General features: G+C 48.2%; 1 protein-coding gene across 1 annotated transcript in view; it reads right to left on the reverse strand.

Annotated features, from left to right (window-relative positions):
* Window positions 1-2,474: 2,474 nt before the first annotated feature.
* USP31 (ubiquitin specific peptidase 31) overlaps window positions 2,475-16,901 on the reverse strand; it is a 34,303-nt gene continuing 19,876 nt past the window's right edge. The window contains exons 9-16 of the mRNA XM_055708446.1: window positions 16,590-16,684; window positions 15,987-16,064; window positions 15,342-15,471; window positions 13,884-14,003; window positions 13,483-13,708; window positions 12,468-12,626; window positions 11,590-11,742; window positions 2,475-10,581 (exon numbers count right to left, since the gene is read on the reverse strand). Coding sequence (XP_055564421.1) covers window positions 9,044-10,581; window positions 11,590-11,742; window positions 12,468-12,626; window positions 13,483-13,708; window positions 13,884-14,003; window positions 15,342-15,471; window positions 15,987-16,064; window positions 16,590-16,684 — 2,499 coding nt within the window. The 3' untranslated portion in view covers window positions 2,475-9,043. The remainder of the gene's footprint in view (window positions 10,582-11,589; window positions 11,743-12,467; window positions 12,627-13,482; window positions 13,709-13,883; window positions 14,004-15,341; window positions 15,472-15,986; window positions 16,065-16,589; window positions 16,685-16,901) is intronic.

Consider the following 16,901-nt stretch of genomic DNA (forward strand, 5'->3'; position numbering starts at 1 on the left):
AACACACCAGCCAAGGAGAAGAGGCGACTCCCAGGCTGCAGCCAGGTCTAAGAGCCCCCCAGGAACCCCTGTGCCCCCAGAGGGGGGTGGGAGCAGTGACCCCCAGCGCCCTCCCTGCAGGCACAGGGCAGAGGCACTGCTTGGCCCCCCAGCCCTCTCTAGAAGCGGTCGGTGGGACCCCAACACCCCAGGGATGTGCAGCCAGGGACCTCCCGGGTCTGCAGCTCCTGGAGCTGGGCCGTGGTTCTAGCACTGGCTGCTGGAAGACCACAGCAATCACAGGTGCCAGCGCTGTAATTTAAGAAAGCCCAGTGCAATCAGAAGAAAGGCAGAACAGTCCCTTACAGGCATATTTTTCACTTTAGCTGGAGCTCTGCTACCAGGGGAGCGCAGCAGCTTGCAGCAAATGCAATGAAAGGTGAATACCCAGCCATCCCGCCCCGCAGAGCTGAGCGTTGCTCTAGCAGTATAGCAGAGGTGACAACCAAACAGCAGCAGCCAGCCACAACTCCACAGTACGAGTCCACGAGAGTCACGTCTCTGCAACCGCACGTGAGAGCCCCGCAGCCAAGGCTGGGAGCCCAGATGGCACAGTGCGCGTCAAACTGCCTTGCCCTAGCCATGCTCCCAGCCCACAGGACCTGCCTGGCCAGACCAAAGCAGCCCCAGCAGCAACACCAAGCCTCCAAGCCCACTTCTCCAGCCGGAGCACTGCTGTTATGTATTTGGGCAGGTATGTGATGCTGCATCTCAAAGAGTTGGAAGACAGAAGTATGCACAGAGGACGACGGAGAAGGAGAGAAGAGAGGGGAATAAAACCTTAAGAATAAAAAAGTTGCATTGAAAGGTAAGTTTGTGAAACATGAGCATCAGCCCCTAACTACACCGATCTGACGGCTCACTCAAGCAGGAAGATCAGAGTCCAAGGTGGAAATGCCCCCAGGCAGCTCCAACCACAATTCCATTTCTCCCCCCTGTTCTTCAACCAAGATGACACACTGGACTGCTAAAGCGTTTCACACCCTATCCGCCCTCCAGACTGGAGCCCAGGCAGCCCAGCAGCCATGGGGATGGTTGCCCAGCCATGCCTGGCACAGCTGCAGCAGCCCACCCAGCTGAGGGTGTCACCCACAGATGACTCAGCCACCCATGCAGACCAAAAGGTCCTCCCTTCCGCAGCTGGAGTAATGGCCTGTCCTCCTCCCACCTCGCTCCATCCGTCGCTCCATCCTCCTGCCAGGCTGAGAGGAGGCGGCAGCAGGAGCAGTCCATCTGCATTCCTGCCCAGTGGCCCATGCTCTCCTCCATGGCTGGAGAGCCACCGCTGCACACTCTGCTAAATGAAACACAGTATTTAATTAGGACAGAGCTAGAGGAGCACACAGTTAAACACTCTGCTACTATCACTCTTGCACAGTTTAAGCCTCAGTTCAATAAAGAGCCATTAAAAGAGGCTAATATTGAACCATACCTCAAGCAGCAGAGCCACACGCTGCATCACTACAGCAGCCAGGGGACAAGGAGTGGGCTGGAGCACAGCCAGCACCGGCACCGCACGAGAGGGGACGTGGGGATGCTCCCCCCAGTGAGGGGAGCGCAGCCTCGGTGGCCCCAGAACACGTGGCCAACACAGATGGGAAGCCATGGTCAGACACCCACAGACAGAAAAGACCCAGGCAGCCACAGCCTTCAAGCAGAGGCTTGAGCTTTCCGCAGGGGCAGGAATAGGGAAGCCAAGCCCAGACACGAGGCATAGCCGGGTGGACAGGGGAGACCCCACCTCTGCCTGGCCCCAAACCCCAGAGGAACCAGATCACACCCCCCTGACCATGAGGCTCATGGACTAAACTCACCAACACAAAGGCTCTGCCCATGTCCTGCACCCCTCTTGGGTTGTACTGGCAGCAGGGAGCCCGGCTGAGCACCAGCAGGACCCAGGCTCTCGGTCTGTGGAGAGAGAAGCATCAGGGACAACACGGAGGGCAAGGCAGGAGCCTGTCTCCCCCTCCCCCAGCACACGGGGTGGGGTGGGGTGGGGGTGTTTGCCCAAGGAGAGCAGAGAGGAGCCCTGTTCAGGATGCAGAGTTACCAAGCCCTTGCCCCCCTCCCGTGCCTGTGTGGAGGGGTCAGAGTGGCAGGACCCTGTCCCCAGGGTACACTTCCCTTCTGCAGGGGCGTGTGTCCCATGCCAGGCGGCACACAGCAGCAGCAGCCAGCATGCACGCCAGGACCTGCAGCTTTGATGCTGCTCAACTCCAAGAGGCTGATACAAACCCAAATGAAGAAAAAAAAAAGGGGGTCCCTGAGCAAGCCCCACGGGGTATGTGGCACCCGGGAGCGCACAGCCCAGTGCCCAGCAGTGGGAGCAGGCAGGGCAGCACGTCCTGCGAGCAGGGGAGGGAACACGGCGAGGCTGGAGCAGCGGGGTGTGCTGCCGCTGCTGTGGACCTGGAAAAACGCTCACTCAGGCAGGATGCCTAGTAATAAATTTATTGTATTTTATTACATATTCCCCTTTTTGCACTTAAATCCAATTCCTCATATTCAAACTCTTCTTTCTGAAAGAAAATGATTTTTAACATAAAAATATAAATTCTGCATATTAAAAGTGCATACACCTTGAATAATAAAACATACAAATAAATAATAAAAGGCATTGACACAGTCTCATGCACTTGTTCTCAAATAATTTAAAATTTATGGTACAATGTTCAATCCCAAGTAAAGACAGCCTGCTTTCCAGATTACTGTACAGTTCAAAAACATTAAAATACAGAAGAGAATATCAAAGGTGTGGGCAAGCCCCACGTCCCAGTATCAGTGTACAGTGATGTGACATGCAGTTTTTAGAACTGTAGATATTCCAGTGTAAAATCTGACATTGTGTCCAGAAGAGAAACTGCATTTGCAACAGGACTTAAAATTCAATTTTAACCAATGGTGAGGCACAGTTGGTGAGCAAATCTGTACAAATTAATACTTGGAAGGCCACAAGAAAATAATCTAGCCACTTGTAGCCTGTATTCCCTTGTGTCACCCTACCCAAGGCAATGTAGCACCTAAAAATTGTTTCTTATTGCACTGCACAAATGCCATACAAACCTAACACTACCTTTCTTGCAGCGCGTTTGTGCTGCAGGGCCTAGAGTGAAACAGAATTTGTGTTTATACTTAGTTTTAATCTGTGTCTTTTAAAAAACACTATTTGCAGATAAATTGAGTGCTATCGCCTTTAAAAAAATAGAAGACTCCCTAAACCTTTAGACCTAATATAGATAACATACAAGTCTTCAGGTACTTTTATTTTACAAAATAAAGCTCCTAATAGGAAATGCTTTACGGTGCTTTTGTTAAGAAAACCATATAGTACTTTCATCTCACCACAGATTAAAACTAAATTTCAGTTCCCTCCGCAGACAACATTAGATACCGCCAAATTATTTTGGATTAGTAGGCAAATGACAGAGATACCAAAAGAAAAAAAAGATAATGGCAATAAAATTATTTGGAATGTCATTTCCAAACCCTCTCCGTGCCAGCTGACTGAGGGGGACAGGCATAAAGCCCACAGCAGGAGCAGGGCCAGGAACCTGCCTGACACCCAGCCGCTGCTCAGAGCGGTGCCCTGCGAAGAGGAGGGTGCTGTGAGGCAGTGTCCCGCAGGGGCACAGCCAGGCAGCCCAGGAGGAACCCCAGGACCCACACTTCTTGCCACCCAAAAGTGCGGCTCACGAGACCTTGCCCCCATCAGCTGCCCGCTCTGCCCCACGGGCTACGACCCCAGCTGGCCCCGCGCTGGGCACACAGCCACCCCGGCGGGATCTGCAGTCGAACAGGAGCATAGCTCAAACACCACCACTGTTTTGGGGTGCAAATCAGAAGTACAGCCACCACCATGGGCAGCTGAGGCCCAGCACAGCTCTTCCTGGGAAGGCAGGCAGAAGCCCCATTATCAGTATGGGCAGCACACTGACAACTGGAAACCGCTCCCTTAGCACGGAAATTCAACAAAAACTCCTTTTTTTTTTTTTTTTTTTTTTTGAGTGCTTGTACAGCTACAGGTGACTGCCTCTTCTCACAATGTAGAACATGTCATTAAAGTTACATGGAAAATGGCAGGCTAAGTACAAAACACTGATCAGGTTTTCCCTGTCAAAAAAAAAGAAAAAACAATACAATACAGAAAACCAGTTTGTTCTCATTTCAACATTTCAGATCCCTTTGACATTATGCTACACTCCAGCCTTGTCAGTAATGCAGAATTCTGCAAAGAAAAGAATCAAAGATGTGCAAACAAAGCAGGAACCCAGGGACATGCTCCTATGTGCTGACACGCAGCTGCACCAAGAAACAGAAGTACAGACTCAAAGCAGTGCTCCGGAGTCTACCTAGCAGCTTCTGATACGGAAAGCACGGTCTATGGTTTGTATTAGATGTTTGCATAGTTAGTAAGTGCATGCATTTGGGTACAGCAAGAGAACTGCCATGCAAAACTGCCTTTATTACTGAGGAAAAAAAGAGTTGATCATACTCAAGTTTCAGCTTTGGAAAGCAAACAACCCTGCAGCTAAGACTGATGAGGGCACTTACAGTAGAATAAGTGTACTGTAATTAAGCTGCTAGTTTTCTATCCTAAGCATCTTTTTTTTTTATTATTTAGCCATATTTGATAAGTTTGAAAGGGTTAACAATTTATACACCCAAAGTGAGACACTTACAAGTTACAGAGAACTGCAGGCACCAAATTGTCTATCAAATGTGATTAATACAAATAAAAGGTGCCTCTTTAATACACGTCGTTGAAAATGTGCTTATAATTTGTATACTACTAAACACTATCCAAAAGACACAGCCCAAAAAGTGTAGAAAAAAAAATTCTTTAGGTGACTCCAGCAGGAATCTAGCACTGGAATGAAGGCGCTGCTTTCCTGCACCCAGAGGGCTGATTCCAGGAACAGAAGCAAGTGTCAGACTGGGGATGGGGTGTGAAATATGAGTTACACGTGGCCGATGCAGGTGAGTTCAACTCAAAGTTGATTTGAAACATCGTAAAACCCTTCGCCTGCTTTCCCCTGGGGCTCGCTTGGCTGTTTGGGAACAGGGACCATGCTGGACCTTCCCCTTTCCAGGCATTTCTCACCAGCGTGAGGCTGCCCTGTACACCTCTGCTTCCAGGGGATCAGCAGTGGGGTCCCAGACCCCAGCGCCCCCAAGCCAGGACAGCTCACCCCATAGGCAGCCACACCACGGGCACACGCGCCATGGCTGTGTGCGACTGAGCAAAGCAGACCTGGACAGAAGCCACTCTTGTCCCAGTCCCATGCCCATCCACAAGACCTCCAGGCCCCACATGCCACCACCCAGGGGCAGGCGGAGATCCCTGGCCAGTGGTGACCTTTGGAAGATGGCAGAACCCACCTCCTCCACAGGCACAAGTGCTTCTGAAGCCAAATATGAATTTTAAGGAAAGAGGTGACCACATATAACCGGCTGCTTCAGAACAGCCTCAAAGCCTTCACTGCCCTAAGGATCAATGCACAAACCCAAGGTGGCACTGGCATCTAGGACTTGGAAGAGCCCTCTCTGGAGTGTTCCCTAGTACTGTGCCACATCCTTACATCTGGACAACACGATACACACAGACAGGAATTCTTATGCATGAAAGGGCTAAGAAATAAGTCTGCTTTAAAGCAAGGAGAGAAGACTGATGCTGCTTTTCCCCAGGTCACTTTAAGTAGGGCCTGCAATAACCTATGTTCAGTTTTAGAAAGATTTACTTTACATCAATGATGGAGCCAGGACTTTAACAGCAATGAGGCTTGGTTTTATACTCACAACGAACATTGTTGTTTCCTGGACCCACCCCCTTCAACCCTCTCCTGCAAAACAAAGTTCACGTACTACTGGAAATTTGTGACAAGAAAAAGCAGAGATGCAGAGGGGCAGCAAACGGCTGCCTTCCAAACTACACAGTTACAGAATCAACACTGCCACAGAAGAGGGACTGCACTTTCCAGGTCCTACACAGACATACTTTCCACATTTTGCATGGTGCGTGCCCTATATACAACACAAACTACAGCGCACTCTTGTAAGTCAAAACAATTTGCTTGAGGACACCCTAAGTCAAGCCCTCCTGAGCCAGAAAACACACCACATGCTGGCAGCCCACCAAAGAGGACCAACATCTCATCTGCTCCAACGCAAACATACTATCAGTATGGCCTCTTCTGTCCACCCCGTGCTCACTTGCAGAGTAAGAAGCCTGTCCACCAGAGCTGCTGTTTTCAGAGGGACAGGTACAAAATTCCACCAGGAATTATGGGGAATACACAGAAAAAGAGCTACATTGCATATCATGGGATTGCAGAGGTTCAACTGCTTTTAACATCAGCTGCTGGAACACCAGGACCTCCCATTCCCATTTTGTCCAAATGGGAGCTCTAATGACCATTCTCATGCCCCAAACGCAAACATATTGAACTGGCGATCAGCTAAAACACCAGTTTGGACAGCGCTTCAGATTTCCTTCAGTCCAGGCATGCAATAGAGGAGCAAAACTACTTCAAAAACCATACACCAGCTTCCAGTTTAAACTTCTTCAGTGAACGATGGCATGAAAAGAAAACGTCATTTGATAAAAATAACCTTTCACAAATGTCCCATGGTAAAATGCACAGAAAACTAGGTTCTGTCTATTAAAAGATACCAAACCAAGTTAGCACTAGCTACCAGAATTACATTCTTGCTAGAAGAGTTGTTACAAGAGAAGAGCCAACACAGTGCAAGACCTTAATACAGATAAAACCTTAAACAAATACTTCAACATCAGCATTTCAGGGAGTAATTTAAGTACTACAATGTGAAGCAAGTCTTATCTGCTCTGCTGGATATAACACAAAAATAATCCAAGAATAATCCAAGTCATACACTTAAGAAGCAAGTAATGCAATCTTTGCTTCTTGTTGCTGCAATAAATGAGACTGAAACAATACCCGGGAGAAGAAATACATCAAGGTGGTGGTCATGTTCAGGTTTAAAAACATAGTCCAGGGCACAGAGTCCAGCATATTGTTAAAACATGCAGGCTACTGGCATTGCTGCTGGGTTGCGTGAAGGCAAGTACTGCAGAACATCACTGGGACAGAGCGAGGGTTATACTGCAGGTGGGCTCACTGTCACACTGACCAGAGCTCTGTGGTACCCCCAGCTCAGCTCCACACACGCTGCCTTTTCTCCACGGTATCAGCTACCACCAGAACACTTCTCTCCAAAGCTTGCTGCAGATGTGTGGCGAGCAGAGTATAAAAAGTGATCACGGAGCCTAATGTGCCTGGCAGACCTGGAGGCAAGGTTTCTGGCAGGGTCACCAGCACATCAGCTCAAGACAGGAGGTGGAACAGACTAGCTCAGAGTCACTACTTCTCTGGGGGCTGTTTGTTACGTTGACAGAAAAGATGTACAAACATGTCTGTCCACAAGCTAAGCCTGGAGAAGCTTTGCCACACAAGACTGTATGACAGGCAAAGACCTCAATTCAGAAGACAAGCGTACCCAGCACACTGCCCAGCTGCTGCCCGTTGTGACCTACAACAGATCGCTGCTGTACATAAAGGATATGCAGCACATTAATAAAACCTCATGAAATTTAAAAAAAAATTACACCACATGTGTATAAAAGGACTTCAGGAATCCAACTTTTAAGAGGAATCTTAAAGAACTTGAGGAATCTCCCCTGTAAGAAGAGCATGTAAACAAAGACATCACTAGATGTAGTGTTTTAACCCTGATAGAGACTGTCATCCAAACAAGAATGGGGATCATTTCGCCAAGAGACATGTGGTAGCCAGAGCCGCCAGGGAAGGTGACAAGCATGCCAAAGGGAGGAACGCAGCAGTGCTCTGGAGAATGTGAAAACTCTGCAGTATTTTGGTACAGCCCCTCCAACCCACACGAAGAGGCTTGTTCAAAGCATGCTCAGAGAAGGCAGAGAAGACATGACAACACTTGGCTTATCTAAGCATTACTCCTATAAATAACAGATGCTATATTCACACCACTACGATTAAGCATCTGAGCACATTAGGAAATGCTTCTTCTCAGGAGTGTGAGCAGGGGTCCGAACAGCATCACTGCCATTCAGGTGCATGAAGACAGCTCTCCTACGGCACTGCAACCATCTCCTGCCTAGCACTTTCACAGGTACAAGCTGGCAACCAGTTGATGCTTAGGGATTTCTTCTGTTGTTTAGTGTAGTGTTTCAGAAGGGAGAAAGTAATTAAAGAGGATAGGGTAGAGGTCGCCTTAGGTATGGACAGAGTAAAACTCTTTGTAGACATAGCAACAAAATACATAGGTTACATTTCATGGGGAAAAAATAAAGCAAACTTTCTGCTGCTGGAATGCAAAAATGAAATCTTTTACACAGACAGACATACACATGGACACACAGGTACTTTTCTGTCCATCCACTAATGCTAGTCCCTCCTATACTGGCTGAGTATATACCTGAGAAACAACATTAGTGTTGAAATATTGCCCTTTAGAAAGCTTGAAAAATGGAGGGGCGCAGGGAGAGGGAGTTGAGAGAAAGCATAAAGAAGCGGCAGTCTCTCCTTTCCAGTTTCCTTCGCATCCTCCACAGCTCAGAACAAGGCCATACACCAACATGGACACAGCCTGCTCGGAACAAGACCAAAGGAATATCAGTTCACAGCTCTACAAAGCACACTAGTGTCAGTACAACTGGGTTTCAGACTTCAAACCCTGAATCTGAAGAAAGTTGTTGCATTTTCTATAAAGAGACTCCTGTACAAGTGCTATGGGACTGCTGCATTCACGTTCAACAACGACTCCAGCTAGACTACTTGCATCAGTGCTGGCTGCCTGTGGCTATTTGGTTTGATGGCAGAATCAAAAGGCGCTTTAACAACTTGCAGTTAACTTCTCCTCAAAACATACATTAGGCACATGAACAAAAAAAACAAGAGCTCAGAATAAATTAGCTTCTCAGCAGAAGAAAAGACACCTGGATTGCAGCATTTCACTGAGGTTCCAGAGAAGGCCGTACAGACACCTGCATGCTGGAAGGTAATTTTTTCAGTGGCTTGTCAGCAGATTGCTTGCCACTGGAAGGAGGAGACTGGACTCCGGGATCTAGCTGGGAAGACTTGGACTTGCGACTGGATAGCAGAGAATGTTTGTTGGGTGTGGCATCTTTTGGGACAAGTTTTTCTTTTGCAGTAACGTTGGCATTGGTTTGAGAGGCTGGTGGGACAACGCTTTTCTCCAATTTGTCTTCCAGCACATTTTTACTGCCTGACTTGGAACTGCCACTCCCTGTCTTCTTTGAGAGCATTGTTGTCTTTCCCAAGTCTGCTGACCTTCGGGTCTCCTTCTGCCTTAAGGCTGACTTAAAGAAAGACAATCCTTTCTCTTCAGACTTGCTGTCCCTCTTCAAACCAGAACGCACACCAACATTTGGAGACCGCAGGTTGGCCATGGAGGAACTCCGCACATGCTTGCTGTCTACTGCCCTGCTGTCACTCCTAGAGTGGCTTATCCGCGGGGAGCTCGTTCTCGAACTGCTGGTAACACTTGTTTTATCTGAACCCAGACTTATCTTTGAGCCCTCCCTGCTGAGGCTTCGGTCTGAAGTCCGGCTCTTCCCAGCAGAAGAGCCCTTAGTCAATGAGCCTGACGGGGTTTTCTTGGCAGCTGTGGAGGACGGAGAACCACCTGACTTTTGCTTCTGTTGAGCTGATGGGACAGCCACCTCAAGAGGCTTCGTGCTGTGATCCCTCCTAGCCTGAGTGGGAGCAGGAGATCCATGTCGCCCACTGGCCCTAGAGGAGTCTGTCTTACTTCTAGATCGGGAAACTTTCTGGGAACTCTTTTGTGGAGGAGAAGAGTGAGAGACTTTGGCCTCTTGGGTAGATAAGACTGTCCTTCCCTTCCTCAAACTTTTTTCTGGCTCAGAAACTCCCTTGGAGCTGTGAACCTTCTTAGGGGTGCCATCTGCCTTCTCTGCAGCCAGCCCTGTCCCAGCAGGGGCTTTCACCTCTTTGACTGGAGAGCTGTCCACAGAATCACTCTGATCAACAAAGGCGATTTGATTGTTGTTATCAAAAGGGTCCAAAGCAGGGTGATTCCTGTCTAGCTGCACAGAGCTTTTACCATACCCATCTGAAAGATCTGAGCTAGATGTCCTTACAGACTCTTCCCTGAATGCCCCTTCCATGACAGCCAAAGGAGCTCTGCGAGCCGTCCTGTGCTCTCGCCGACTGCCATCACAGGGCTCCAAGTAGCTACTAGAGAGATTCCTCAGGCTGCCAAAGCAAGAAGTGGAAACTTTATCATCAGCAGCCTCCCCGATCTTCTCCAGGGTGGAAGCAGATGTATGTACAGGGGAATCTCCAGAGAAGCGTGATGGAGAGTTGGAGCGCAACTGCAGTTTTGCAGAGAGTGACCATGAGGGCCTGACACCATTTTCACTCACTGCCAGTGGGCTGGTAACAGAAGATCTAGATGACAAGCTCTGACGCTGCACACTTCTTACAAATGGCCGAGTTGAAAATCCTCCTACAGAGAAAGAAAGCAACATCCTCAGGGTGAAAGCCAAGCCAAGCCTGCAGCTGGTTTATCCCATCCATCCACAGAAGCCATTTCCCTCAGTCAGACAGCCCACCTACACCACACTGTAGGCCTACACCTCTTCATGCCTGCTGCAGACACAGCTTCTTGCGTGAAAGCTGAGTAAGAGATTCAACAAATGCTATTTGCTAGTGTTCCCCCAGAAGTAACTTGCTGAAGCCTGTAACTGAAAAATCTAGATTTTCTTCTCATCCCTGAGCAGCAGGAGACCAAACAGGTTCCGCACCTTGGAAGTCCTTGAAACTAGCAGTGAGTTCACCACCTATGATTGTGCTCCCAGAAATACATTTTTCTGTATTAACATACCATCCTGTAAAAGGCAAAGTAGGATTTCCTACCTGTTTAGATAAATGTATTTGTGTTAAAAAACACAAAGTACAATAAGCATTTTAGACATGCTAGGTCTGACGGTTATCACAATGCTGCTGCAGGGACATCTATACCCGCTTCAAAATGCTCAGTGACCTGCAAAGCTCCACATTTTCAGAAGTTATAAGGCACTAGGTGAAGGAGCCAGGCAAAGCTAGGAACTGACCGGTTATGGGCACTCACTTCTCTCCTCCCTGGAAGCAGTCTACAGCACAGCAGCAGACAATTAGCACCTATGCTAAGCTGCAGCAGTATGTCAGCCTCCCTGCAAAGGTGCTGCAGTGAAACCCAGAAAAAACATAAGTACAAGAGTTCTTGAGAGGTTTCATTGACTGTATTTCCTTGCTTTAAAAGGCTCTTGCCCTGCTCTTCTCCATCCTTCCACACCAGAGAAAAGGTCACCTGTGCCAGAACCCATCTGCTCCTACCGACACAGCGCCTGCCTCCTCCAACTGCTAGAGTAACTGCCCCTTGTCACTACATATTTTACAGCTGGTTTAGTAGGGATCTTGTAACTGAAAGACTAATGGACCAGTATCCCACACACACTACAGTGTTGATACACACCATCATCTTCACTTCTTTCCCCAGTCAGCTCTACCGATTCCGAGAGCGAAGCTAGAGACGTGCGCCGTGATGATGCTGCCGAGGCAATGCTGGGCTGCTTGCTACCAGGAAGACGGCTAACCCAGTGCTCACAGAGCGAGGAGCTTGTGGAGCCTGCAAGAATCAAACACAGACATCAGGCCAGTGGCATGCAGCTGTGGAACATGTGAAACCTTGGAAGGCCACTGAGAGTCAGGCACGTACTGCACTGCACTGGCTTCAATAGACACTTAAGAGCCCGGAGCCAGCGTCCAGATACTGCCGAGACAGTAAGCCTTTACTCTTACAAAATAGTTTTGGTCATAAGTGGAAGACAGAACTACACTTGTCCCAGTATGCTGGGAATCAACAGTATCAGCACAAGAGCACGCAGGCAGAGGGCAGCCCTTGAGCTGCTGCAAAAGCACAGTGCAAGTCCTTTCCTTTAATTCTTCCCTTTCCCAAGGCAAGGCATCAAGCCTGCATCTGCCTCCAGCTTACTCTGGGTTCAACCGACACATTCAGCTGCTGGCTGCCTATCCATCAGCACTGCTCGAGGGAATGAGCTAGTCACACTTTTATGTCACAGCTTTGACGAGGGCTGCTCTGAGCAGAATTACTCATGGGGGTGGAGGGGGGTTCCCCCATTGCCACAGCCTCTTTGCCACAACTAGCCTTAAACAGAAGAAGTGGGAGCTTCCCATGGCCTCTGATACACAGCAGCAGACTCAGACAGGCCTCACCAAGCTCTGGGACAAAAAGTGGGGGCTTAAGCAGAGCTGGGCAGAAAATTCCTCAGGACAAACTATCCATGAGAGAGAAACCCACAACCACCCCTTGACAATTCCAGCAGGGCTTACCTGCAACAGAGCTGTTAGCAGACCATGACGGGATTGCTGTGCGTCTCTGGTAGAAAAGAATATAAGCTGTCTGCTTGCAGACTTCGTTTTCAGAAAGTTGCTGAACATCACTGTCATCAAAGCAGTACCACTGGCCATCAACCGAGTTTTTACAATATGCTGAGAGAAAATATATTGCTGTTAGACTTTCCTAACTCCTGCTGCTCTCGGATTTGCTGTATGATAACTTAAACATGACCTTATCTGCTATGATGGACTTGGAGGATGATGAAAGGAACAGATATATTCACACAACACATTGTTTTCCAGTCTGACTGGCAAGATGGGGGCCTGAGGCCACCAAAATACAATGAACGGCTCGCATCTCAGGATTTTCTTTGTCCAACATTACTGCTAAGAACAGAACACAGAATGGGTGGCTCCATTCACCTCACATTCTGTTCCTTGTGGCAGTCTGCCTCCATTGGTGAATCTCCTCCTGACTGAGCCCACCCAAGACAACACAGTCCAGAAATGTACATCAGAGGGCAAAACCAGACACACACGTTTTTCTGGCTGCTGTGTGAAGTCATACAAGCAGATTCCAAGAACCACAAAGCAACTCCGTATCTGGCTGCTCTGGAAGCTGCTGGAACAATCAAAGAGGAGTTCATAAATTGACTCTGCACAGAGGCAATGTGCAAATGCTTCCTACATGTACCAGCCTCTTGCAACTACAGAAGTTCTGTGTTGAGTGGCCAGGAGCATTTCTGAAACATGAAAGGCCAGTTACATTACTCTGAAGGGGAAAAAAATAGCAGAGAAAGAAATGTACAGTAAGACATCTGGGGTCAACAGGCATTGTTCCATTCCTCAAAGTCACAAAAGCTACCCCTCCAGTATTACACAGCTAGCTCCTGTTAGTTGGGTTAGGTCCTTTTGTCAAGAAAGATGAGGTTACAGACACTCAATAGAAAAATATCCCTGTTTTCTTTCTGAAAGGATCCAAAATATGTAAATATTGCAGGCTACTTGCCTGTATAGTGTCCCCCTTGCATGGTGCCATGATGATTGCAAACCGCATACAGGTCATAGATATAGTCCTCAGGATCCCTTCCAAGACCGTAAGGCCTCCTCCAGGGTGACCAGTGAGATGGCAGACTCCAGCTGCTCTGACTGCGTTTAACAACATGAGGAGTCATGTCCAAGCCACTCAGGGGGAATTTAACCATGTTTTGAAGTTTCATCCTTCGGTCTCCTTCCTGTGTAAACGAAGAACAGCATAAGCTGCAGTGGCAGCAAGACCACCATGCCTGGGGAAAACGAAAACCCACAGAAGAATGCACAGGACAGAACAGCTGCTTTGGAAGAAGTGGTCTAGTCAGGTCACTCCCTGGCTGAGAAGCAGTCCTCCTGAAACACTGCAGACATCCTTACCTGTCTAAACCTTTTGAGATGTATGATGAGAACATCAGGTAAGGTCCAGAGGCTTAGTGTGATGCTACCCTGCTGCAGCTGCTTGCAGTGCGGGCATCGCCATGCATCATCTGGGGCAAGCTACAAGGAAAAGGCATGAGTGGGTATTAGTTTTCCTGTTCCAAGGCAGCTTTGACTACACCACTGTTCCTCTGCTGGCCCAGGCCCTGCATTCCATCTGTCTCCAGCATTTATCAAGCTCATTGAAAATGCAAGGTTCGCACTGACACTTTTCAAAATAGTGACAAGCATGTAGACACGTGCACCTCATGCAGGAGGCACTTCTCACTGCAAGACAGAATTCAGCTAGTGCTGTTTGTGCAGAGAAGCTATTCTGACCTTATAAATTCCAATCCCTTTGAAGTGGGAGAGAAGAAAAAACAGGCAAGAAGTAGGCAGGCTTGGCAGCCTGAATAAAAGTACTCTCACAAGAAAACCAGCAACAAAGAAAGAATCAGAACAGGAAGACGACAGACGTACTTTGAATTTCATCTCTGACACCTTACTGTCCTCTGAAAACCCTCTCCCTCCCTATGTCCCAATGGCACAGACTTATAAACTGCAAAGGTTTTCATTGCCCACCAAGGACAACATGTCTTTTCAAAGACACAAACGCAACATGCTTCCCTCCAAAGCCCAGTGCTCAGAAATCTCAGAAGTTAGAGAGCTTTAAGCTGTCAAGCAATTTCGAACAATTTTTCCCTCACCTCTGAAAGAAGCTACAAGAGAGATTCCAAAATTATTAAAGCTCAAAGGTCCACAGTCCAACTCTAGGACTATCCCATTTTACAGCAGATTAGAGACCTCTGGCAAAGAAATGCAGATTGCTTGCAAGTTCCAGGCAAGGGCCAGATCAGACCCATCTCTAGTCTGCCTTGTGGCACACTATTGTTCCTGTCACTTCGACCTCCTCACACCATGAGCAGATCTAGAGGAAGAGAGCAGCCACGCTTCTGGAGAACTGAGCTCAGCAGTCTCTGCACTGCTGCTTGGGGGGGCCCACTCAGTGGGTCTTGAGCCCACCCCACCCCTGCTCAGCCTTGGAAACATAGACCTGCTCCAAGATACATCAGTAAATTCCCATGAAGAAGCCACATTGTTCTAACCCTTTATAATGGATGCCAGAAAAAAAGACATCACTATTTCACAGGGAGGAAACTGCAGAATAGAGGAGTGCGCTCTCATATCGACAGCTGGGGGGCAAAAAAACCAAAAGCAGTACCTCTCAAAACTTTCTCCTCACTGCAGAGAAACTCTGTTAGCAGGACTGGTAACTAGCATTGTGTTACAAATTTATTGTCCTGTATCAACACATCAGTGTTTGCAGAAAACAGCTACACTGCTGGGTATGGGAGTTCATGCAGCACATGGACCAGCCAGACCTTCCAGTTCCTGGCTGCTGTATAGTCTTATCCCCACCTGTTCCTCTTTGGTGTACAGTTGGAAACACTGAGATAAAGTGCAAGTCTGAGGTTGATGATGAAGCTCTCTCTGCTGGCGAACGCTTTCAGAGTCTGGAATATACTCCTCTTCTGTATTCACAAACAAGCTGCATCAGGGAGACAACACATTTACCAGCACATCCACCCGCTCCCCATGCTGCCGAGGGGCTTTTCTGAACATACAATCAACAGGTCTTTCCTGGATTTGTCCCATTACATGTGAGCAAGAGCTGACTGGCAAGAGATCCTTGACAGGGCAGCACAGCTAGCAGAGGTGTAAACAGCTCCAGTGGGCACCCACTCCAGTTTACCTCAGGCAGAAAAAGCTACTCACTGCCCACAAACTTTCTCACACAAATATGATTTGTGGGGGAAGGAGCCACAGGCAAGATACCTGCTCCATAATGCAAAACCCAGGATAGAGAGAAAAGGATTCCCGACACTGAGCAAGTCTAGGGTACCCAGCCCCAGCCTGCCCCTGCGCACAGAGGCCAGGGCAGGGCACAGGGTGGGGTTTCTGATGGGTCTCACATTTGCCAAAGGGTGCACAATTCACACACGCAAGCCACAAGCATCACTCCTGATGGTGAACACACTCGAAGGCTTTCCACTTTATACTTACTAATCTTTAGTTTCTTTGTCCCATTCTACCACTAACTTCACATGAGCAGTTCCCCCCTGTCCACATGACTTCAATGCCCTAGAGAGAGGAGCAGACAGAAGTTAGACCATCTTTCTATCTGAAGCCTACGTTGTCTTTTACATGGATACAGCTTCTCTCCACTAGCCCTTCATCCTTCCTCTGTTCCCACACAGCTCAAGCGTGCAAAGGAGTAAAAGGAATTCATACAGCAAAGAGCATGGCAATATTGGCAAACTGCATTTATTAAGTACATTAGTTCTGTAATTAAACCTACACTTATTTACAGAACAGACATCTACAAAGATTTCTAAAGAATAACAGTCACGCAAAAAAGAGGGGGAGGAGTAATGAAGTAATACTTTCATTCTGTTCTCCATTTCCAAGAAGGACATACTCCAGATGGCATGACACACAACTGAGCAATCCTCACACAGCTTCTTGAGGACAGTCGTTTCCCTGCTCCTTAGGCCCGTAAAGTCCATTCCACACACCCACACCAAGACTGTCCCTTTCTGCATGGCTACACACAGAGGTCCCAGCTGACAAACTTCTCTCTACTCCTGGGAAGGATGACCAGCTCACCTTTCCACTGTTGGATGGCAGAGGGGTCGCTCCTCCTGAGGTAGCAAGTACGTTATGCCCACAACACTGACCACTCGCAAACTGAAGGGGCAAACCTGTGACAGAGAGTAGAAGCCATGTCAACAATTCAAACCAACTTACCTGTGTGCAAACCTGCTCTCAGTACCAGTCAAAACATACTTTATCATAGAATGTGTGTTTTACATGAGAAAGCAAATGCACAAGGTCTCAAAGATGCCTACAAGCAGCAGCTAAGAGAGGTGTGAGGTACAGCAACTGAGGCTTTGTACCCAACAAGTCTTCTATGGTGAC

Source organism: Falco cherrug, chromosome 4 (genome assembly GCF_023634085.1).
Source record: "Falco cherrug isolate bFalChe1 chromosome 4, bFalChe1.pri, whole genome shotgun sequence".
NCBI lineage: Eukaryota > Metazoa > Chordata > Aves > Falconiformes > Falconidae > Falco > Falco cherrug.